The 25070-nt window shown below is 45.4% G+C and overlaps 1 protein-coding gene and 2 long non-coding RNA genes across 8 annotated transcripts in view; 1 reads left to right on the forward strand and 2 right to left on the reverse strand.

Annotated features, from left to right (window-relative positions):
- The window catches only part of LOC110972052 (BCL-6 corepressor-like), a 31665-nt gene extending 10655 nt beyond the window's left edge, over window positions 1-21010 (reverse strand). Inside the window, exons 1-9 of one of the 3 annotated variants that reach the window (XM_051941933.1) lie at window positions 20795-21010; window positions 20493-20598; window positions 17342-17397; window positions 12225-15491; window positions 10575-10743; window positions 8598-8948; window positions 8223-8396; window positions 5400-5749; window positions 1016-1138 (exon numbers count right to left, since the gene is read on the reverse strand). In XM_051941933.1, the coding sequence (XP_051797893.1) occupies window positions 1016-1138; window positions 5400-5749; window positions 8223-8396; window positions 8598-8948; window positions 10575-10743; window positions 12225-15467 (4410 nt within the window). In that variant the 5' untranslated portion in view covers window positions 15468-15491; window positions 17342-17397; window positions 20493-20598; window positions 20795-21010. Of the gene's footprint in view, window positions 1-1015; window positions 1139-5399; window positions 5750-8222; window positions 8397-8597; window positions 8949-10574; window positions 10744-12224; window positions 15492-17341; window positions 17398-20492 lie in introns of all 3 variants that reach the window. The other 2 variants (XM_051941934.1, XM_051941935.1) reach the window with 2 other exon arrangements.
- Window positions 1-24361, forward strand: LOC127531833 (uncharacterized). Of its 4 annotated transcripts, XR_007939026.1 has the most exons (6): window positions 1-387; window positions 23289-23356; window positions 23425-23594; window positions 23797-23898; window positions 23967-24000; window positions 24035-24361. It is a non-coding gene; the product is annotated as an uncharacterized LOC127531833 (long non-coding RNA). The 4 variants fall into 4 exon arrangements; XR_007939029.1 differs by lacking the exon at window positions 23967-24000 and having other exon boundaries at window positions 23831-23864; XR_007939028.1 differs by lacking the exon at window positions 23797-23898.
- On the reverse strand, window positions 1143-5392 carry LOC127531849 (uncharacterized). The gene is made up of 2 exons (XR_007939088.1): window positions 4572-5392; window positions 1143-4483 (listed from the first exon to the last, which is right to left on the reverse strand). It is a non-coding gene; the product is annotated as an uncharacterized LOC127531849 (long non-coding RNA).
- Window positions 24362-25070: the final 709 nt, after the last annotated feature.

A 25070-nucleotide genomic window follows, 5' to 3' on the forward strand; every position in this document is an offset into this window, starting at 1 on the left:
ACATCACACACAGATGTGACGGTCAGGCTGCAGACTCTACGCAGATAATACAGCTTTATACACTGACATTAAAACGCCCAAAATACATAGGAGTCATAGTACCACTAATCAGGAGGTCAAGAAGGACTCATAGTTCCACTCATCAGGAGGTCTAGAAGGAGTCATAGTTCCACTAATCAGGAGGTCTAGAAGGAGTCATAGTTCCACTAATCAGGAGGTCTAGAAGGTGTCATAGTTCCACTCATCAGGAGGTCTAGAAGGAGTCATAGTAGCACTCATCAGGAGGTCTAGAAGGAGTCATAGTACCACTAATCAGGAGGTCTAGAAGGAGTCATAGTACCACTAATCAGGAGGTCTAGAAGGAGTCATAGTACCACTAATCAGGAGGTCCAGAAGGAGTCATAGTTCCACTCATCAGGAGGTCTAGAAGGAGTCATAATTCCACTCATCAGGAGGTCTACAAGGAGTCATAGTACCACTAATCAGAGCTCCTAAAATGACTCCACAGACAGTGAACTACTTTCTCCACCCAGCTGTAAAAACAGACATCAGCTGCTTCAGACTTTGTTCAGGGGTTCTTCATGGAAACCAGAGTTAGTGTGAAGCTCAGACAGTGTGAAGGAACCTTCAGAACATCAACCTCTATGGACGGAGGACCAGAACTAAACCTCCAGATGAAAGTTTGCTGAAGAACATGAGAAGAAGCCTGATGGATGCTCGAGAACATTCTTTGGTCAGATGAAGATCAATGAGTTGGGCTCAGATGGAGTCCAGATGTTTGGTGAGAACCTGACCAGGACTACCACAGTGGATGCATGGTCCTGACGGTGAAGCACGGGGGTGGGAGTGTGATTGTTAATTTGACATCAGAGCCAATATTGATCTTCACAGGACTGTTGTTACCTGAATCAAAACGTGACTCTGCCCCTCCACCTGTCCTCACACCTGTGTGTGTGTGTGTGTGTGTGTGTGTGTGTGTGTGTGTGTGTGTGTGTGTGTGTGTGTGTGTTGCTACCTCGTATCCCAGCCGGGCGGCACGTTGCAGCAGCGTCTCTCCGGCGTTTTTATTCACAATGAGCCGGCGAACCTCCGGAGGAACAGGCCGGGCCGGCAAATGAGACGGGTCAGACGGAGACAGCTGAGTGTGAGTGTTTTTGTTTGTTAGTGTGTGTTTGGTATGTGTGTGTTTTTGTTTGTGTTTGTCAGTGTGTGTTTGTGTGTTTTTGTTTGTGTGAGGAAAAAAGAGACATTTGAAGTGATTAACTTGAGGTTTTCTTACCCACAAAGCAATTAAACACACAGAAGGTTTCCGTTCATCCATCACTGTCACATGGTTATTCTTACACACACACACACACACACACACACACACACACACACACACACACACACACACACACACACACACACACACACACACACACACACACACACACACACACACACACACACACACACACACACACACACCTACTTTGGCAGGCTGGGTTGAAAATAGCGCTGTCACCACCTCTGCTCTCACAACTCTGGTTTGTGTGGATTTCTGTGTGTGTGTGTGTGTGTGTGTGTGTGTGTGTGTGTGTGTGTGTGTGTGTGCAGCCTGAGGCTCATGAGGAGGATTCATCTTTAAGTCAAGCACGGTGAACATGAGGATTCTGTCTGAACTCTCATGTTGACTCTCCTCCTATCTCTAAGGCTGAGCTCAGACACCCTACAGAGGAAGCTCATTTCAGACGCTTGTATCCATGATCTCATCCTTTGGGTCACTACCCAGAGCTCATGACCATAGGTGAGTGTTGGAGCGTAGATGGACGGTAAACTGAGATCTTCTCCTTGAGACTCAGCTCCCTCTTCACCATGATGGTTCAGTCCAACGCCTTCAATACTGCTGATGCTGCACCAATCCTCCTGTCCATCTCTAGCTCCATTTTCTCATCACTACTGAACAAGATCCTGAGATACTTGAACTCCTTCACTTTGGTCAGGGACTGGATGTCTCGTATCAGAGAGTCTGGTACCCCATACTCCCTCAGTATCCCCACAGAGGTCCTCAGGGGACACTGTCATAGACCTTCTCCAGATCCACAAACACATGTAGACTGGCAGGTCCAACTCCCATGACCCCCTCAGCAGCCCCACAAGAGTAAAGATCTGACCACCGTTCCACGACCAGGACAGAATCCACATTGTTCCTCCTGAATCTGAAGTTCAATAATCAGTCAGAGTCTCCCTTCCAGTACTCTAGAGGAAACTTTCCTGGGGAGGCTGAGAAGTGTGATATCCTGATAGCTGGAACTCACTCTCTGGTCCCCCTTTTTAAAAATGGGAACCACCACCCCAGTCTGCCACTCCACAGGTACCGTACCTGATGTCCACATTGTAGAGACGTGCCAGCCAAGACAGTCCAACAATGTCCAGAACCTTCAGCATCTCAGGGAGGATCTCATCTACACCTGGTACCACCGAGGAGCTTCTTTACTACCTCCGCGACCTCTTTCATGGATATGAATGAAGATTTCCCGAGTCTTCAGGCTCCACCTCCCCCATAGAGGACGTGTTTACCGGGTTCAGGAGTTCCTCAAAGTGCTCTTTCTACCGGCCAATGTCCCCAGTATGGGTCAACAGTTCTCCACCCCGACTGTACACAGCCTGGTAAAGCCTCCCCTTCCTGAGGCGTCCAACAGTTTTCCAGAACCTCCTTGAGGCTAAATGAAAGTCCTTCTCCATAGCCTCCCCGAACTCCTCCCACATCCGAGTTTTAGCTTCCACAGCTGCAGCCCTTTAGGCCAACCGGTTCCTGTCAGCTGCTTCAGGAGACCCCGGGGCCAACCAGGCCCAACTAGTCCTCCTTCAACCTGACGACTTCCCTCACCACTGGTGTCCACCAGCAGGTTTTTGAGTTGTCGACAGACACCAGTGACCTTCAGGTCACAGCGCCTAACAGCTGCTTCTGCAATGGAGGCTTTGAACATGGACCACTCAGACTCCATGTCCCCAACCTCCCCCAGGATGCAGAAGAAGCTCTCCCAGAGGTTGGAGTTGAAAACTTTGAACTGCTGTTGGTTCATAAGAATAGACAACAGGAGAACTCCAACAAAGCGACGCTCAGCCGGGGGCTCCTGAGTTTCCTCACACCCACCCAGAGCCTCTCACCCTGGACAACTCTGGAGAAGAAGAGAGTCCAACCTCTCTGAAGGATTCTGGTTCCAGAACGTTTTCTGTGCATGGAGGTGAGTCCAACCATATCTAGCAGGTACTGCTTCACCTCCACCAGCTCAGGTTCCTTCCACCCAGTGAGGTGATGTCCCACATCCCCAGAGCCAGTCTCCACCACCAGGGGGCGGTGTGCTGAGGTGGTGCCCAGAGAGTGGTGGACCTACTGGATGGTATTTACTGAATGTAGTCTAATTAGAAAATGAGATAATAAAATCTGCTCCTGTTCACTCAATATTCTTACTATATTATTAACATTATTATAATAATTCAATAATATGTTGATGCTTTTATTTTGTTTGTAATTACATATTATTAATATTATGATTATAAAGTAATAAACAGATGTTTTTATTTTGTCTGTAATTAAATTCTCTGCGGTGGAACTAAAGTCCAAACAGCCGGTTTTTATTTCCACCAGCAGCAGGTGAAAATGGATGAAGCTGCATCGCTGAGCTGCTGACGCCACGGCAACCGTCTCCGGCAGCCAGACATCCCGTGCATGTAGGTGTGTGCACGTTGGTGTGTGTGTGTCTGCGCGTTAATGTGTTTGTGTGTCGCCTCGTCTTTGTGTGTCGTGTGTGTGCGCGGCAGCGTCTGTCAAACGAAGCCGCTCGCTGCCACGCATCAGCAAACGCCCAGAGGTGTGTGTCTGTGTGTGTGTGTGTGTTTTGGTGTGAGTGTGTGTGTCCTCGCTGCCCTGAGGAAATCTCCTGTGCAGCAGCTGTCAAAACGCACAATCCTGCAAACACACACACATACACACACACACACACACACACACACACATAACATGCGGGGAGAATATTATTCTTCCTCCATAACCTTCAATCACTCGCTGCTCTGCCTCATTTTAATCTGCACTGAATTGAATTACACACACACACACACACACACACACACACACACACACAGTAACACACACACACACATACACACACACACACACACACAGTAACACACACACACACACACTCTGGTCCCTGCTGAGTTTCCCAGCCAGCCTCCAATCAGGACGATAATTGCAGCGATTAACGGAAACGACAAACAAGACGACAGAAACACAGAACGGCTGCTGCAGGAAATCAGACCTCCGAGACGAGCTGGAGGTAAAACCCAGACGGAATCACTTAAGAACCAGTTTGAAACCAGGCCAGAACCAGTCTGAAACCAGGCCAGAGCCAGTCTGAGAGCAGGCCAGAACCAGTCTGAGAGCAGGCCAGAACCAGTCTGAGAGCAGGCCAGAGCCAGTCTGAAACCAGGCCAGAACCTGTCTGAAACCAGGCCAGAACCTGTCTGAAACCAGGCCAGAACCAGTCTGAAACCAGGCCAGAACCAGTCTGAAACCAGGCCAGAACCTGTCTGAAACCAGGCTAGAACCAGTCTGAAACCAGGCCAGAACCAGTCTGAAACCAGGCTAGAACCAGTCTGAAACCAGGCCAGAACCAGTCTGAAACCAGGCCAGAACCTGTCTGAGAGCAGGTCAGAACCAGTCTGAGAGCAGGCCAGAACCAGTCTGAAACCAGGCTAGAACCAGCCTGAAACCAGGCCAGAACCAGTCTGAAACCAGGCCAGAACCAGTCTGAAACCAGGCCAGAGCCAGTTTGAAACCAGGCCAGAACCTGTCTGAAACCAGGCCAGAACCTGTCTGAAACCAGGCCAGAACCTGTCTGAAACCAGGCCAGAACCTGTCTGAAACCAGTCTCAAATTGAAGTCCCAATCCAGTCTGAATTAAAGTCTAAATCCAGTCTGAAATAAAGTTTAAAACCGGTCTAAAATCAGTCTGAAATAAAGTCTAAACCAGTCTGCAACCAGTTTAACACCAGTCAAAAACCAGTCTGAAACTAGGACCAAGCTCAGTCTAAAATATATTACACAAAACAATTAAAAACCCCAGAAATCTAAAACCCAGTTCTAGAACTGTCAAAATCCAATTCTAGTATCTGTTTCATAAGACAAAGTTTGGTCATCAGTTTGAGAGCAACCAGTCTAAACTAACACAGAACCAACCCAAAATCAGTTAAAAATCAGTCAAAAGCCAGTCTAAACCAGTCTAACTCAGTCCAAAACCAGTCTAACCCAGTCGAAAACCAGTCTAACCCAGTTGAAAACCAGTCTAACCCAGTCTAAACCAGTCTAACCCAGTCCAGAACACATTCCATAAGAATAACCTGACCAGACAGACCTTATCGCTCACCTCGTCCTCGTCCACCACCGACTCTCCTCCCGTGTGCTTCATCTTGAACGGACGTTTGCCCTTCGGCTTGTCGAAGTCGTTGTCATGGCAACGGAGGTGATGATGGTCAGGTGAGGCAAAGGGGGGAGGAAGAGGAGGCAGTGATGGGAGGAAGGTGGAGGCTCGGCGACTCTCCCTCAGCTTCTGTTGTTTGTCCTGGAGGCGGGACGACTCCAGGCAGCTGAAGTACGGTTGCCGCAGGGACGGTTTCTGTGGGGACGGTTGCCTTGGGAACAGTTGCTGTGGGGACGGTTGTCGAAGAAGATGAGCATGTGAGGAGGGCGGAGCAACATGGAAAACTGAAAGAAACCACAGAAAGAATCATCAGAATCAAACAGACCAAAAGACAAACAGGAAACATCATGCTAAGTAGCTGTTAAACTGCTGACCAGAAGGTGGCGCTAAGTCAACATAACATCCATCCCATAATACCAATAATAAGAACACTGGAACGGAAACATAAACGAAGAGAGACAGTCAAAGGATTTCGTTAATCCTAGAATTCAGATCTTTTAAAGTCCAACTTTAATCCCAATATTTAGATTTTTCACAGAATTTCGACCTTCATCCATCCATCCATCCATCCATCCATTCATCCATCCATCATCCATCATCCATCCATCCATCCATCCATCATCATCCATCCATCAATCATCCATCCATCATCTATCCATCATCCATCCATCATCCATCCATCATCTGGGCAAGATGAGATATATCATCCCTCCAGAGGGTTCTGGATCTACCCGACGTGTTCAAAAAACCTCCAAAGGAAGTCTCCCTGGAGGATCTGAATCAGATGTCCAAACCACCTCCACTGGTTCCTTTAGAGGTGAAGGATCAGCAGCTCTACTCTGAGCTCCCCCAGAGCTCATGACCATAGGTGAGGGTTGGAACGTAGATGGATGGTAAACTGAGAGCTTCTCCTTGATGGTTTGATACAATGCCTTCATTACTGCTGACGCTGCACCAATCCTCCTGTTCATCTCTAGCTCCATTTTCTCATCACTACTGAACAAGATCCTGAGATACTTGAACTCCTTCACTTTGGGAAGCACCTCCCCACAACCCAGAGTGAGCAATCTTTATGTGGACACAGCTCTCACTTTGGTTCTACAGGGACCGAATGTCCCGTATCAGAGAGCCTGGTACCCCATTCTCCCTCAGTACCCCCACAGAGGTTCTCAGGGGACACGGTCATAGACCTTCTCCAGATTTCCAGATTTCTCATCACTGGTGAACAAGATCCTGAGATACTTGAACTTCTTCACTTGGTGAAGCAACTCCCCCAACCCAGAGGGACCAATCCACCGGTTTCCATCAGAAAAAGCATGGCCTCAAACTTGGAGGTTCTAATTCACATCCCCACCGCTTCACACTCAGCTGCAAACCGCTCCAGTGGTGCTGAAGATCTGAGGAACCAACAGACCCACATCATCTGCAAAAAGCAGAGATCCTGAGGTCCCCAAACCAGATACCCTCCTCACCCCAGCTGAACTTTGAGATCCATGAAGACCACAAACAGGATCAGAGACAAGGGACAGCCATGAAGGAGTCCAACACCAACTGGAAACGTTTGATTTTGTGCTGAGTATGAGGACACAGCTCTCACTTTGGTTGTTCAGGGACCGAATGTCTCGTATCAGAGAGCCTGGTACCCCATACTCCCTCAGTACCCCCACAGAGGTCCTCAGAGGACACGGTCACAGACCTTCTCCACAAAGAACATGTAGACTGACAGGTCCAACTCCCATGACCCCTCAGCAGCTCCACAAGAGTAAAGATCTGATCCAACTTTCCATGACCAGGACAGAATCCACATTGTTCCGCCTGAATCTGAGGTTCTACAATCAGTCAGAGCCTCCCTTCCAGCACCCTAGAGGAAACTTTCCCAGAGAGGTTGAGAAGTGTGATACCCTGATAGTTGGAAGTCCCTCTCTGGTCCCCAGGTGGCCCCCCTTCCAGGAACCACCCAGAGACTCCATGCAGGCCAAATACTCTGAACTGCTGTTTGGTTCATAAGAACAGACAACAGTCAGAGTTTATCCTCAGAGAGGCGATCCTCTGGTTCTCCGGGGAGATCTCCAACAAAGCGGCGCTCCGTCAGGAACTCGTGAGCTTCCTCACACCCACACGGCGCCTCTCACCCTGAGCAACTCCAGAGAAACAGAGAGAGTCCAACCCTTCTCTAGGATTCTGGTTCCAGAACCCTTGCTGTGCATGGAGGTGAGTCCAACTATATCTAGCTGGTATCACTCCACCTCCACAGGTTCCTTCCCCAATGAGGTGATGTTCCACGTCCTCAGAGCTAGTCTACGCCACCAGGAGGCGCCTGCTTCTTCCTACCCCCGGTGTTCATAGCACCTGATTCCCATTTCTTGCCGAGTGAGTGGTAGGACCACCAGGCAGCGAACCCATCTTACTTCTTTGGGCTGTGCCCGACAAAGCGCCACAGGACCCAAAGTATCGGCCACCAAGTGCTTTCTGGTGAGTTCCTCCCTAGACCTGGTTCCAGAGAGATCTGGGCGAGATGGAGACCTTCCTTCTCTTTGTCGTCACCTCGATTTTCTGAATCACTCTTTGTTTGGTCCCTCCCCTAGGATGAATTTGCCTTGGGAGCCCCTACCAGAGGCTATTTCTCCCTACAACATCGCTAATTTTGACCTAAAATTAAGAATTCTGACTTTTTAAAGTACGACTTTAATCCCAGAATTCTGACTTTGCTTTTGTCCCTCCCTCTTCCTGTATTACATTTGGTTCCTTTGGTTTTACCTCTTGTTCCATCACACCAGCCTCCGCGAGCGTCCGACTTTGAGTCCATCCTGAATCTCTGATTGGAGGGCAGGCATTGGCTTAGTTCTGCGGAGAGGCGGGGCTTGTTGAGTCGGAGGCCGTTGAGCTCGATGCAGACCTTCAGCTTCTTCACGTCATCCAGGCTGGAGTCTACTGGTGGAGATAAACCGGTGATTAAAGGAAACATTATAGAAGTAGTCATGGAATCATAAGGCTAAACAAGTTTCACAGAAATATATGAGGAGAAAACATTCAAAGTAACAAACATGTAGAACACAGGATCATCTGCATATCTGCTGATACAGATGGTAACAACGGTCTCCTGATAAGACATCAAATGTCCTGAACTCTCACCGCTGAACTTGGTTTTCTTGTTGAGATGTTCCGTCTGGTCCTCCTGGTGCTGCTGGTCCTCCCTGTTCTCCTGGTTCTCTTGGTTCTCCTCCCAGCCTCTCTTCTTGACGATGCTGCTCTGGTGAAACGGTTCCAGGCTGAAGATCTGCCGTCGGTTCACCAAAACGTTAGGGTTTGGAAACAGGCTTCCGGCAGAAGGATTAAACTTCTGATGTTCTGGCTGAGAGGAACAACTCAGGTTGTTCTTCTCCTGCTGAAGTTCTCCATCATCGTTCTTCTTCTTCTCCTCCTCTGAGTCTTTCTGCTCTCCGAGGACGGGGAGGCGGCTGACAGTGAAGGAGGGATGTAAGCCTAAATGAAATAAATAACTCCTTTAGTTCAAGCTTCAGCTCCAATTTCACACATTTTCTCAGAAACACTGCAAAGTTTACAAACCTGAACGAAACTTGACTTTAATTGAGTCCAAACCTAAACTAAACCTGACTTTGATTTAGTCCAAACCTAAATGAAACCTGACTTTATTTAGTCCAAACCTGAACTAAACCTGACTTTGATTTAGGCCAAACCTGAATGAAACCTGACTTTATTTAGTCTAAACCTGAACTAAACCTGGCTTTAATTTAATCCAAACCTAAACTAAACCCGATTTTAATTCAAACCTAAACTAAACCTGACTTGTATTTAGTCCAAACCTGAACGAAACCTGAATTTATTTAGTCCAAACCTGAACTAAACCTGACTTTATTTAGTCCAAACCTGAACTCAACCTGACTTTATTGAGTCCAAACCTGAACTAAACCTGGCTTTAATTTAATCCAAACCTAAACTAAACCCGATTTTAATTCAAACCTAAACTAAACTTGACTTGTATTTAGTCCAAACCTGAACAAAACCTGAATTTATTTAGTCCAAACCTGAACTAAACCTGACTTTATTTAGTCTAAAACTGAACTCAACCTGACTTTATTGAGTCCAAACCTGAACTAAACCTGGCTTTAATTTAATCCAAACCTAAACTAAACCCGATTTTAATTCAAACCTAAACTAAACTTGACTTGTATTTAGTCCAAACCTGAACAAAACCTGAATTTATTTAGTCCAAACCTGAACTAAACCTGACTTTATTTAGTCTAAAACTGAACTCAACCTGACTTTATTGAGTCCAAACCTGAACTAAACCTGGCTTTATTTAATCCAAACCTGATCTAAACCTGGCCTATATCTGACTTAGACCTAGCTCTAATTTAGCCTATATCTGACTTAAATCTAGCTTTAACTTAGCCTATACCAGACCTAAAACTAGTTTTAACTTACCCTATATCTGAACTAAACCTAGCTTTAACTTAGCCTATATCTGACTTAAACCTAACTTAATCTGATTCAATTTACTCCAAACCTGACCAAACGTTAATATAAGTTCAAACTTGATCTAAACTCAGTTTTATTTTAGCCTAAACCTAAATCTAACTTTGTCTAAGCCTAAATTTAACTTAGCCTAAACCTGACCTAAATCTAATGTCTGTGTGTAGTTAGTGTGAGTCTGTGTGCAGTTAGTGTGAGTCTGTGTGCAGTTAGTGTGAGTCTGTGTGTAGTTAGTGTGAGTCTGTGTGGTTTTGTGTGTCTGAATTTAGCATTCTAGAGAAAATGAGGGCAGCGGTAGGATCGGCTAAAAGCGGAAGAAGTCACCCAGAGTTCAGCTGTGTGTGTGTAACACACACACACACACACACACACACACACACACACACACACCAAAAGAAGGAGACATAGGAAGCAACTTCAAGCGAGTGAGATCAAGCAGAAGAAAACACGAAGCGTGTTTTTGTGTCTTTCCGGAGAGAGAGAGTGAGTGTGTGTGTGTGTGTGTGTGTGTGTGTGTGTGTGTGTGTGTGTGTGTGTGTGTGTGTGTGTGTGTGTGTGTGTGTGTGTGTGTGTGTGCGCACGTCATCCTGCAGAACTCTCCGGAAATCCTCTTACCTCTCGGAGCCTCGGCGGCGACAGAGGGATTCCTCCCATCGCTCTGCTGGCAGCGACTCCACTCCATCTCTTCTTCTTCTTTCCCTTCGTCTGCCGTCTCGTCTTCTCCTCCTCTTCGTCCTCCTTCCTTCTCCTTCAGCTCCAGCTCTGAGAAACGCAGCATGGCACGCTGAGGAAGAAGAAAATCAGTAAGAACGACTGAAAAGAGACAAAAAGAACCACAAAGAGATACAAAGAGACACAAACGCCACCTCAAAGAGACACAAAACAACCTCAAGGAGACACAAAACAACCACAGAGACACAGAGCAACCACAAAGGGACACAAAACCACCTCAAAGAGACACAAAGCAAACACAAAGACACACAAAACAACCACAAAGAGACACAAAGCAACCACAAAGAGACACAAACACCACCTCAAAGAGGTACAAAATAACCACAAAGAGACACAAAACCACCTCAAAGAGACACAAAGCAACCACAAAGAGACACAAACACCACCTCAAAGAGACACAAAGCAACCACAAAGAGATACAAAACCACCTCAAAGAGACACAAAGCAACCACAAAGAGACACAAAACCACCTCAAAGAGACACAAAGCAACCACAAAGAGACACAAACACCACCTCAAAGAGACACAAACACCACCTCAAAGAGACACAAAGCAACCACAAAGAGACACAAACATCACCTCAAAGAGACACAAAGCAACCACAAAGAGACAAACATCACCTCAAAGAGACACAAAGCAACCACAAAGAGACACAAAACAACCACAAAGAGACACAAAACCACAAAGAGACACAAAACCACAAAGAGACACAAAGCAACCACAAAGAGATACAGAACAACCACAAAGAGACACAAAACAACCACAAAGAGACACAAAGCAACCACAAAGAGACACAAAGCAACCACAAAGACACACGAAACCACAAAGAGAAACAAAACCACCTCAAAAAGACACAAAGCAACCACAAAGAGACACAAACCCATCTCAAAGACACACAAAGCAACCACAAAGAGACACAAAACAACCACAAAGACACACAAAACAACCACAAAGAGACACAAACACCAACTCAAAGAGACTCAAAACCAACACAGACACAAAAACCACCTCAAATAGACACAAAACAACTTCAAAGAGACACAAAACCAACACAGAGACACAAACCAACCACAGACAGCAAACAACCACAAAGAGACACAAAACAACCACAAAGAGACACAAAACAACCACAAAGAGACACAAACACCAACTCAAAGAGACAAAACAACCAAAAAGAGACACAAAACAACTTCAAAGAGACACAAAAGCAACATGGAGACACGAAACAACCACAGACACCAAACAACCACAAAGAGACACAAAACAACCACAAAGAGACACAAACAGCAACTCAAAGAGACACAAACAGCAACTCAAAGAGACACAAAACAACCTCAAAGAGACACAAAACAACTTCAAGGGGACACAAAAGCAACATGGAGACACGAAACAACCACAGACACCAAACAACTACAAAGAGACACAAAACAACCACAAAAGACACAAAAAACACCTCAGAGACAAAATCCACCAGAGAGACATAAAGACAACTGGTTTTCTCTTTGGAGAAGAATCGGAGGACGTAAAGTCGTACCTGCAGCGCTCGTTGCTCTCGGCTCAGCTTGCTGGAGTCGGCGTAGAGCTCGGTCGTCACACATTTGATCCGGTCGCCTACGTAGCCAGACGAGTTGGCGATCCGCCTGGTGAGTCCGGAGCGCCGGTTCCTGCTGCCACCCTCGTCTTCGTCTGCCAGGAGATCCAGATGGTCCTGGACGCTGGAGTCTGTCTTCCCGTTTCCAGAGCCGGCTTCGGTCTGGATCTGAGCCGTCTCACTGGAGTTGAGGTTCTGGTTGACCGGCGGCTCTGGAGTCACATCTGCAGGTTTCCTGGTGGAGAGTCCATCGGTGGGGGGAAGCTTCTGATAGGATGGCCCTCCAAGTAAACTGCTTCCATATGTGGAGCCCCTGAGGTTCACTTCAGAGTCAGAACCTCCACAACTCAGACTGCTGAAGTTCTTTACGTACGTAGGAGCTTTGAGGTTGGTGGAACTCCGTGGACTGATGTTACCACCTGCTGGACCACTGAAGACTCTCGGTTCAGCCTTCAAGGTCACATTTCGACAGCATGGTTCCATGAAAGTCCAGCTGGTGCACTCTCCATTACATTTGGAGCTTCTTGGGTTGATGTTGACGCTCGTTGGTGGTGTCGTGGTCGTGACTCCTCCAGGTGGATTAGAACTCCTGCAGGATGGAATTTGAGGACCGAGATCTCGACATGTTCTTCCTCCACTGCTGCAGACTGGACCTTCTGGATGGAACCCATAACCGGTTCTCTTTGGGGTCGTGACTTCGTCCATGTTGTTAGAACTGGTACTAGACCAACTTTCTCTGCTGACAGGAACCGATGAGTTACCATCTTTGGAAGCGCTCAGCTGAGGTTTAAGGTTTTTAGTTCCTGAAGTCCCTGATTCGTTAAAAGTATTATTTCCTCCACTGGTAACGCTCATCATCGAGTCCCCAATGGTTCCAGTGTTAGATTTTCTAGAATACTGCTGTGGAGAAGTTCGGGCGCATCGCATTGTCTGCTCCTCTGGGATCTCTGGAGATGGACTGAGGGTCTCCTCTTCCTCCTCTTGGACCTCCTCTGGGACCTCCCGAGGTGAGGAGGAGTTCTGGTGATTGTGGGGCATCGAGTCTGGTCTTTGCTCTGTAGTCTCGTTTTTCAGAGGCCTCGGCTCCTTGTCCTGGATGTGGTTACGTCCATGCTTGAAAGGATCTTCTGTCCTGGTGGATGTTGAGCTGCACTTGTGGGTGGATGAATCCTCATCTGCCTCGTCTCTCACCAAGTCAATGCAAACGATGTCATCCATGACTGCAGAGACGCTTTTACCTGAAGACTTTGCTGTTTGGTTCATGGACTCGTCTCTTACGGTGTCAGCATCTGGCCTTTCCTGGTTCCTGTATGGTTCTGCATTCCAGAACTTGCCCTGGGCTTTTGATCTCTTCTCAGGTTGGTCTTTGCCTTCCAGACCTGGATAAATTGTCTCCTGGGAGTTCTGGTATGGATGGACTCCATAAGGGAGGCCGTGTTTTGGTGAAATGGATGACTGGTAGAAGCTGCTGCTGAGCAACAGCGGATGGGAGTACGCGGGTCCTTTACCTGCAACTGACATTTGGCGAAGGGACATATTTTCACCAACTGAATATGGGATGTAGCGGTTGGCGTAGCCTGAGCCTGGAGGGAGGTAGGAGTCTCCACAGATTTGGTTGGATGAGTCTACATTGTCCTTATGAGGCTGCTGTTGACGATAAAGTTTGTTCTCTGACGCTTCAGACGTAACTGGACCGATGTTCTGTTTCCCAGAGCGACTTTTCACTTTGATGGCAGGAGAACTTTTGTCAGAGTCAGCAGGACAGACTTGTGTCCATCCAACTTTGCACTGTGGAGGAGGAGTTGCAGAAGGTCGCCCCCCTGAGGCTGGACTGGGAACACTGGTTGACTCAGTTGTGGAGGAACCAGGACAGCTGGGAGGCTGATGAGGACTATTATCTATGGTCTTGTTTTTCATGGTCTGGGAGTCCATGGTGGAGGAAGGACTTGGAGGGACCCAGGTGGAAGGGCTAGTGTTGATCTTGTCAAGATGATCTGGAGTCTTTGCTGCTTTGCCAACAGGTGGGAGTAGAACCTCCTTGAGGTTCTGGTCCTGACCAGCTCGCAGCTCATAATGAGATGGTGGTAAATAACCCAACTTGGCCAGAGCGTCTAACTTGGGAGGGAATCCATTTGGGAATTGTTCCAACTCTTTGGCAGACAAATCTAAAGGTTTCTCTGAGGGGTTTTTGGCAGCTTTCTGAGGTACAGTTTGGTCCAGGTGTGTCTTTGCAGGTGAAGAGCATCTCTCTGCAGTGCTGCTGTCTGAGCTACTGTCTTTGGTTTTGTTGCCGTCTGAGCTCCTGTAAAAGGGCTGGGAGGCTGAGGATGAGGAGGTGCTTCTGTAAAGGGTCTTCTGGAGGTCCATGGAGCTGCTGAGGGGTTGATGTGGTGGAACCGAGGATGCTGATGTAGCAGCGCTGCTAGCCGAGCTGCTAACACCACTGCTTTTGCTCAGAGTGTTCTTGGTGGAGGTGCTCTGACTGGACTTTGGATGGTGAACACTTTGGGGTTCCTGGTGGATCTGAGGACTAGAGCTAAAGGCAGAAGGTTCCTGATGAGGACTGAGGCCTGGCAGGTTATTGTCCTGGCAGTGGGGCATCGGTGAAGCAGCTGTGGACATCCTGATTGGTGGGCAGAGTGGGGAGGAGATGTAAGGAGGCAGGTAGAAGAGTCGGTCCTCGCCAGGTGTGCTGCTTCCGCTGGAACACAAAGACTGATAGGCCATCTGCTGGTGGATGAAGGGTGACGGCTGGGACAGGAAAGAGGCCTTGTAGGCCATGTCCAGGAATGGGTACATGGTAGCATCTGCATAGGGGCTGACCCAGGGCAGCCTCAAGAAGCTAGCGGCTCCGTTCAGGCCCAGTTCTGGCTGCTTGTCATTTGGTAGAACTCGGCGCTCCAGACCCAGACCTTCGCTTGCGGTGGTGGGCACCAGCAGAGGTTTCTGCAGCCTCGACGCTGGACTCTTATACAGTCCAACAAATCCATTAGCAGGCTTCTGGCCATCCAGCAGGGTCACTTCTGGCTTGTACAGAAGATCATAGTGGAGAGGGACGGCTCCGGGCTGCAGGGGTTTTTCTGCAGACAGATGATGGACACCGGGATAGAAGACTCCTCCGTGAGGACGAAGGCTTTCTCCAACCAGAGCAGAGCGATCAATGCTGAGGGCAGCGAGGGGATTCATCCTGAGAGCTGCTCCGGCATCGACCTGCAACACAGTTAAAGTCGTCAATAAGAAATTCATCTGACCAATCAATCAATCAACAGATTACCTCAAAGACAACGTTCATAGTTCAGGAATCAGTAAATGTTTGATTATCAGGTATCAGCTGTTAATCAAACCTTCATATAATCTGGTGCGGCTGTGGATCAGGTGATAGAGCGGGTCGTCCAATGATCAAAGGGTCGGCGGTTCGATTCCCGCTCTCGCCTAGTCATGTGCTGTTGTGTCCTTGGGCAAGACACTTAACCCACCTTGCCTGCAGTGCTCTTCACTGGTGTATGAATGCGTGTGAATGTTGGTGGTGGTTGGAGGGGCCGTAGGCGCGGATTGGCAGCCACGCTTCCATCCCCACCAGAGTGAGAATGTGTGAGCGTATGGGTGAATGGAAGCAATTGTTGTATGAGCGCTTTGAGTACTCTGATGAGTAGTAAAGCGCTATATAAGAGCAAGTCCATTCATATAATCTAAGCTAATGGTTTCAGCTCTAAACACTGCTGATGCTTAAACACAAGGTTCTAATGTGTCACATTTATAATCTTGAATTCTAATCGATCCATCAGATAAACACTAAAAACGAACACAACCTCCAGATTCTTAATCAACTAATTACTGACGTTCTCTGAAACCACAGGAAGTGAAGCAGGACATTTCCTCAGTGAACAGATTTATTATGATGATTGGGACTCCAGACGTTTAGTGACGTCAGACTTAAAGTTTAATGACGGCAAATAAACCACCAACGGCTGAATTCATCTTTAAGGGATGAAGAGGAAAAGTCTAATTTAATTTAAATGTCACTGAACCGTCTTTATGATTTAATATTCAGATGGAGAGGAAACCTGTTGAGGAAGAAGCAGCCTCATTGAATTTCCTGTCACATGGCGCCCTGAGTCATCCCTGATTGGCTCTCAGCTGCAGCCAATCAGGAAACGATCCAGACAGCTGTTTTCAAGGCAGCGAGAAAAGAGACGAGAGGGAAAAGTAAATGAGTTCAGGATACGAAGCAGAGAAACGAACGCAGAAAAAACGTGAAACCAGTTTCTGTTTAGGTTCAACCGACCGGAAACACAGCCGAGACTTCTAATGGCTGGTGACGTCACAGGTTATAACATCACAGGTTATGATGTCAAAGCTGATGATGTCATAGGTTATGACATCACAGGTTATGAAGTCTCAGGTTATGATGTCACAGCTGGCGATGTCACAGGTTATGTCGTCAGCTGTGACATCACTGGCTGTGACAGCTGATGATATCACAGGTTATGATATCACAGGTTATGATGTCACAGACAATGATGTCACAGGCTTTGATGTCACAGTCGATGATGTCACAGCCAATGACATCACAGGCTATGATGTCCTCTGACATGACTAAGATGTCACTGCCAATGACATTATATGCAAGTGATGATGTCACAGGCTATGATGTCATTGCCGATGACATCATAGGCTATGGTGTTACAGGTTATGATGTCACAGCTGATGTGTGTTTTCGGAGCTTTCTTGATTTCAGTTACAAGTTTTTGTTAAATGAAGCATTAAAAGATTCAACCATCACAGTGTGACACGTCGTCAGATTTGTTACAAGTTCAAAAACGTGGCATGACCATTTAGTATTAGCATGTAGCATTAGCATTCGTATTTCAACATGTGATGTGTTGAGTGGTTTAGACGTTTGCTGATGGAACGGAATTTCATCATCACAATGTTTTTGAGGCAACATTTTAGTAGCCAACATTTTCTTGATGTGATGTTTTACATGTTTTCAACATGTCTTCGACATGTTCTTTGTGCTGTCACTCTACTCTGTGATGTGTTATGCAACCTTTCATCACCTGCTGAGCTCTTCCTTCCTCTGGTTGATCTTCAGATGGCAATCAGCTCATCATGTCTGCAGAGAGGAAACCAGAGCAGGTCAGGAGGTCTCATTCCGATTAGAAAAACCACAGCATGACTCACTCTGATAAAAAAAAAAGTCAGGTCAGGAGGTCTCACTCTGATCAGAAAAACCACACCAGGTCAGGAGGTCTCATTCTGATTAGAAAAACCACAGCATGACTCACTCTGATAAAAAAAAAAAGTCAGGTCAGGAGGTCTCACTCTGACCAGAAAAACCACACCAGGTCAGGAGGTCTCACTCTGATCAGAAAAACCACACCAGGTCAGGAGGTCTCACTCTGATTAGAAAAACCACAGCATGACTCACTCTGATAAAAAAAGGTCAGGTCAAGAGGTCTCACTCTGACCAGAAAAACCACACCAGGTCAGGAGGTCTCACTCTGATCAGAAAAACCACACCAGGTCAGGAGGTCTCACTCTGATAAAAAAAAAAAACGTAAGGTCAGGAGGTCTCACTCTGATCAAAAAACCACACCAGGTCAGGAGGTCTCAGAAAACAGGTTAAGATGCCACACATTAACACACATTAACACACATTAATATATACGTTAACATGCGCTATTACGTTATTATGTGTACTAATGTGTGTTAATGTGTATTAATGTGTGTAAATGTGTATGTTTTATTTCCCAGCCAGAGGACTGATAAGGAACGTCGCCTATTTTCCCAAGGAACTCATAATCCGGCAGAGAAAACGTATCAGCAAACACACACACACACACACACACACACACACACACACACACACACACACACACACACACACACACACACACACACAGAGTAATTGATGGCTGTTAGCTGCTGTGGATTTCAATAACGCCTCTTATCTCCAGACTGCTGAAGGACGTCTGTGTGTGTGTGTGTGTGTGTGTGTGTGTGTGTGTGTGTGTGTGTGTGTGTCTGTCTGTGTCACATGAGGACGGTTCTGTTTGAATCAGGATCTTTTTCGTCGTCGTGGCTGAGATGTTTTCTTGTTTTATCTCCATGAACTAGAACGTTTTTCTGTCTTTCTAGATTTTACTGCTGGAGTTAAAATAAACATTTTATAGAAGGATGAATCCAAAATGCCAGGAGACCTCATGACATCTGGAGAACTCATCAGAACATCTCAGAAACAGACATTTGATTCACCAAATGGTTTAAAAAGGCACCATGTGATGTCACAGTGGGTTAAAATGAGTCCACAGTGGGTTATAGTGATTCCACAGTGAGTTAAAATGAGTCCACAGTGGGTTATAGTGATTCCACAGTGGGCTAAAATGAGTCCACAGTGGGTTAAAATGAGTCCAGAGTGGGTTATAGTGATTCCACAGTGGGTTAAAATGAGTCCACAGAGAGTTACAATGAGTCCACAGTGGGTTAAAATGAGTCCACAGTGGGTTAAAGTCAATCCACATTGGGTTAAAATGAGTCCACAGTGGGTAGAAATGAGTCCACGGTGGGTTATAATGAGTCCACAGTGGGTTATAATGAGTCCACAGTGGATAGAAATGATTCCACAGTGGGTTATAATGAGTCCACAGTGGGTAGAAATGAGTCCACAGTGGGTTAAAATGAGTCTACAGTTGGTTAAAATGAGTCCACAGTGGGTTAAAGTCAATCCACAGTGGGTTAAAATGAGTTCACAGTGGGTACAAGTCAGTCCACAGTGGGTTAAAATGAGTCCACAGTGGGTTAAAATGAGTCCACAGTGGGTTAAAATGAGTCCACAGTGGGTTAAAATGAGTCCACAGTGGGTTAAAAATGAGTCTACAGTTGGTTAAAATAAGTCCACAGTCGGTTAAAATGAGTCTACAGTGGGTTATAATGAGTCCACAGTGGGTAGAAATGAGTCCACAGTGGGTAGAAATGAGTCCACAGTGGGTTAAAATGAGTCTACAGTGGGTTAAAATGAGTCTACAGTTGGATAAAATGAGTCTACAGTTGGTTAAAATGAGTCCACAGTGGGTTAAAACGAGTCCACAGTGGGTAAAAGTCAATCCACAGTGGGTTAAAATGAGTCCACAGTGGGTTAAAATGAGTCCACAGTGGGTTAAAAATGAGTCTACAGTCGGTTAAAATAAGTCCACAGTCGGTTAAAATGAGTCCACAGTGGGTTAAAGTCAATCCACAGTGGATTTAAATGAGTCTACAGTGGGTTAAAATGAGTCCACTGTGGGTTAAAATGAGTCCACAGTGGGCTAAATGAGTCTACAGTGGGTTAAAGTGAGTCCACAGTGGGTTAAAGTGAGTCCACAGTGGGTTAAAGTCAATCCACAGTGGGTTAAAGTCAATCCACAGTGGGTTAAAGTGAGTCCACAGTGGGCTAAATGAGTCTACAGTGGGTAAAAATGAGTCCACAGTGGGTTAAAGTGAGTCCACAGTGGGTTAAAGTCAATCCACAGTGGGTTAAAATGATCCACATTGGGTTAAAATGATCCACGGTGGGTTACAATGAGGTTTTGTTTTAGTTTTAATTTGACAGACGAAGCTTTCAGAACCAAACTGTTCCTCTGAGGGTTTAAGAACCTCGCAGTGAAGCTCAGTTGACGGTTCTCAGAGTTCAAACATTCTGAGAGCCAAAGGAGAACATTCAGCGTTAGTAGAACCCGAAGAACCACAGTGGATGTATGGTCCTGACACTGAAGCTGTGAGGAGGACGATAAACTGATTTAAGTCACTAAAACAACACAGTAACTCTGTGTTGCCTGGAGGTTTTACTGTGGAACTAAATGAAAACAGAATAAATGTGGAGATAAAACTAAACCTGATGAGGAACGTTTCAATCGTTCCATGTTTCCATCAGAGGGACCTGGATCAGATTGTTCATAGTTCAATCAGAAACAATAGAAAGCTGCACAATTTCACAATATCCACAAGTTTAGAAGATAAAAATACATAAAAGCAGATAAAAAATACATAAAAACAGACAGAAAATAGATGAAAACATAAAAAACAGATAAAAGCATAAAAAAATCTGAAAAAAACAGATAAAAACAGACAGAAACATAAAACAGATAAAAAACAAAATCATGGAAACTGATAAAACTAGATTGAAAACAGATAAAACAGACAGAAACTGATCATTTGTTTCATCCAACTCACCTCTTCTCCTCTCGTCAGTTCAGCACGCGCTCGGACACGCACACAAACAGTGCGTGTTACCTTCCTGAAGGTAAAAACAGGTGCGCTCTATCCTGCAGCGACACGTCTGGCACGCGCACACACGCACGGGTTATAAACAAACAAACAAAGAAATAAACCATAAACGACAAACTGAAGCACAAACACACACACACTTGCGCACGCGCCGTCCGGGCTGAAGTGTGTGTGTGAGTGTCAGTGTGAGCGTGTGTGCGTGCGTCTGTGCGTGTGTGTTACATTCAAAGAATTTCAGACACACATACAAAAACCGGAATTCTTCCTCAGCGCGCCGCTCGCGGTTTATTCCACATGACGTCCGTTAGTCCGCCCGTTACTCTGTCCGCTCGTCCGTCCGTTACTACGTCCGTTGCTCTGCCGGTTCGTCCTCGTCCGGTCCACGCGCTGCTCCGGTCTCTCGTTGTTTCGCTGCACGCGGACGCGGCTCTTCTTCTTCTTCGCTCTCTGCCGCTGCAGCGTCAAATTACAATAAGTGTGCAATGGCGTTTCCGGTGTGCTACCCTTCAAAGTAAACCAGCTGGAGCGTGGCGATAATGTTTCTGTTCTGTGTGTTTGTATTGGTGCTGCTGCTACTTATTAACGGAAGAAGTCCAGAAGAACGTCAACACGTCTACAGTTAAACATGACAACAATAAACACGAGAACACACCAGAGTCCAATGATAACAAGAACATTAATCACAGTAAGATGCTAATGACACTGCTAAAGTCTCATCAAGAAGCTAAGGACATAGCTAAAGTCACATCAAGAAGCTAACGACATAGCTAAAGTCACATCAAGAAGCTAAGAATACACTAAAGTCACATTATAAAGCTAAGTGCAGAGCTAAAGTCACATCAAGAACCTAACTATGCAGCTAAAGTCACACTATGTAGCTAACTACACAGCTAAAGTCATATCAAGAAGCTGACGACATAGCTAAAGTCATATCAAGAAGCTAATAACACAACTAAAGTCACATTATAAAGCTAAGTGCAGAGCTAAAGTCACATCAAGAACCTAACTATGCAGCTAAAGTCACACTATGTAGCTAACTACACAGCTAAAGTCCCATTAAGAAGCTAATGACGCAGCTATAGTCACATTAGGATGCGAAAGACACAGCTAGAATCACATTAAGGAGCTAACTACACAGCTAAAGTCCACAAGAAGCTAAAGACGCAGCTAAAGTCACATTAAGATGCGAAAGACACAGCTGGAATCACATTAAGAGCTAACTACACAGCTAAAGTCACATTAAAAAGCTAAAGACACAGCTAAAGTCACAGCTAAAGTCACATTAAGGATCTCGCAACACAGCTAAAGTCACATTAAAAAGCTAAAGACACAACTAGAATGACATTAAGAAGCTAAAGACACAACTAGAATGACATTAAGAAGCTAAAGACACAACTAGAATGACATTAAGATGCTAACTGCACAGCTGAAGTCACATTAAGAAGCTAAAGACAGCTAAAATCACATTAAGAGGCTAACATGACATGAAATGACTGAAGTTAATAAAAACAAGCAGAGAACCAGAAATTTATTAAATAGATAAAGAATAAATGATAATTTTTCTGTGTTCAGATTCTTAAACTACCGATTTACGGTCAAACTAATGAACGTTCTACTGGTCTGTTGTCTTTCAGATGATTCACTTTTGTGTGTGTGTGTGTGTGTGTGTGTGTGTGTGTGTGTGTGTGTGTGTGTGTGTTTTGTCTTATTGATGGGTAATTAATAGTCGGGAATAACAGCATCTGATATTCTTCAGATGTAAGAGCATCGCTTGCTAGTCCCTGTCCCTGTCCGTCCTGTCCACCCTTTGTTTCCCTGCACGTTACCACTGAGGTGTAGCACTGCCCTCTCTGGCTCTTAACAGGGATTTGCAATAAAGAAAGTCAGCTTAGCTTTCAGGGAGGGCTGCTGATGGTCACACGCATGCACTAAATAATAAGATATTTGGCTGCAAGACTAAAATATGCATTAATCTCATAAAGTGTTGACACGCCTTCTGTGGAGTTTAACAATGAGAATAAATGCAGACAAAAAGAAGAAGAAAAGAAAAAAGATGATTCACTTTAATCTGGAGTTTACTTCTGAAACTTTAGGAACATAAAGCCATGTGCAGTGGTTTTATTTTGACAGGTCTGAGAGCCTGTTTCCGGTCTTATTTTGGTAAATTGACCGTCTGTCCTGAAACATAAGATTTCTGCTCCTTTTCATTTAATTACTTCAATAAAACTGAACTTTTTCATATTTTATTCATAAATATTTTATTTGCTGTTTTTCTCATGAAGAACATTTTACATTATCAGGCATTGCAATACAACTCAAATACTCAAATACTACACTCCTTGGTAATATTACACTCCTGTTATGGTTACACATATTATATTACTGCTGCTGTCCTATTAGTAAATATATCAATTCTTCTATTGGTACTGCTACATTTACTACATGCACTCCGAGAGCTACTGCAATTAGAGCTAGTACTGCTTCTGTTACTGCTGCTACTACTCAGCTGATCTGTACAGTTTTCAGAGTAACACCACAGCGCCTCCACGTGGATCCACATAGTACTGCAGTACGACGCAGTACAACAGCTACAGAGGCAGTACACACAGTACACAGCAGCAGAGAGTACAGTACTCTGGAATAATACTGAAATCTGAAATGATTTTAAACAGTTTCACCTCTCAGTAAAACGACTGCTTCAGAGTATTTTCTCTAAAGATTCATAGCACCACTAATCAGGAGGTCCAGAAGGAGTCATAGTTCCACTAATCAGGAGGTCTAGAAGGAGTCATAGTACCACTAATCAGGAGGTCTAGAAGGAGTCATAGCACCATTAATCAGGAGGTCTAGAAGGAGTCATAGCACCATTAATCAGGAGGTCTAGAAGGAGTCATAGTACCACTAATCAGGAGGTCTAGAAGGAGTCATAGTTCCACTAATCAGGAGGTCTAGAAGGAGTCATAGTACCACTAATCAGGAGGTCTAGAAGGAGTCATAGTTCCACTAATCAGGAGGTCTAGAAGGAGTCATAGTTCCACTAATCAGGGGGTCTAGAAGGAGTCACAGTTCCACTAATCAGGAGGTCTAGAAGGAGTCATAGTTCCACTAATCAGGGGTCTAGAAGGAGTCACAGTTCCACTAATCAGGGGGTCTAGAAGGAGTCATAGTTCCACTAATCAGGAGTCTAGAAGGAGTCATAGTTCCACTAATCAGGGGGTCTAGAAGGAGTCATAGTTCCACTAATCAGGAGGTCTAGAAGGAGTCATAGTTCCACTAATCAGGAGGTCTAGAAGGAGTCATAGTTCCACTAATCAGGGGGTCTAGAAGGAGTCATAGTTCCACTAATCAGGAGGTCTAGAATGAGTCATAGTTCCACTAATCAGGGGGTCTAGAAGGAGTCATAGTTCCACTAATCAAGAGGTCTAGAAGGAGTCATAGTTCCACTAATCAGGGGGTCTAGAAGGAGTCATAGTTCCACTCATCAGGAGGTCTAGAAGGAGACATAGTAGCACTAATCAGAACTTCCAGATGAAAGTTTGCTGATGAACAGGAGAAGAAGCCTGATTTCTTTGGTCAGATGAAGATCAATGAGTTGGGCTCAGATGGAGTCCAGATGTTTGGTAAGAACCTGACCAGGACTACCACAGTGGATGCATGGTCCTGACAGTGAAGCAGGAGGTGGGAGTGTGATGGTATCCTCGTAAATACTCTATTTAAAGGTAATCTGATTACTGTGAGGTCCAACATTTTAAGATCATTTTAGTCTGAGGTGATGTTTCTCTGTTGTTGGTTCTTTGTTCTCAGTTATCTCAGTATTTTTTTATCAGTATTTACATAAATATTGTGTTTATTAAACATTTTTCCTATTAAATGTTATGTAAATTAAGTATTATGTGGGTTCTGCTGGTTCTGATGACTAACTGGACCGTCAGCGTTCCTTCATCTGATCTTGTGACCATCATCATGAGTTCATGTGACCATCAGTCTGGTTGGTTTCTCTTCAGTCATCATGTTTATTTCCTCCAGTTTTACTTCATTTCTGACCCTTCTGACCAGAAGCATGACAACGATAGAAACCAGCTGAGTCACAAACTGGTGATTCAGCTGATGAAGACACAAACAAGGAAACATCTGCAGCTCGTTTCAGGACTTTAACTCAAATAAAGTGAGGAAAAAGTGATTCACAGTGAAAACTGTTGAGCAGCAGCTGAACAGAATTACATTAAAGTAGGTCAGGGTCAACCAGCTAACCGTCTGTTTACCAGGCAACAGCCACCGCTACCTTCAGGCTGAAACAGGAAGTGGTTTTCAGACACTCAGCTCGTCTTCTGCATGAACCGTTTGTGGTTAAAAATTGTGTTTCTAAAGTGTCTGAAGATTCTCTGTAACCGAGAATTAAAGGAACTCGGAGCAACTGCTTTACTGGGATTTAAAGACCAGAAAACCACTAGAGGAGACCAACTCTGGTCAGAGAAGAAGTTCATTAAACCTGATTTAGTTCCAGTTCTCTCAGTGGAAACAGCC

The sequence above is a fragment of the Acanthochromis polyacanthus genome, chromosome 22 (genome assembly GCF_021347895.1).
Source record: "Acanthochromis polyacanthus isolate Apoly-LR-REF ecotype Palm Island chromosome 22, KAUST_Apoly_ChrSc, whole genome shotgun sequence".
In the NCBI taxonomy this organism is placed as follows: Eukaryota; Metazoa; Chordata; class Actinopteri; family Pomacentridae; genus Acanthochromis; species Acanthochromis polyacanthus.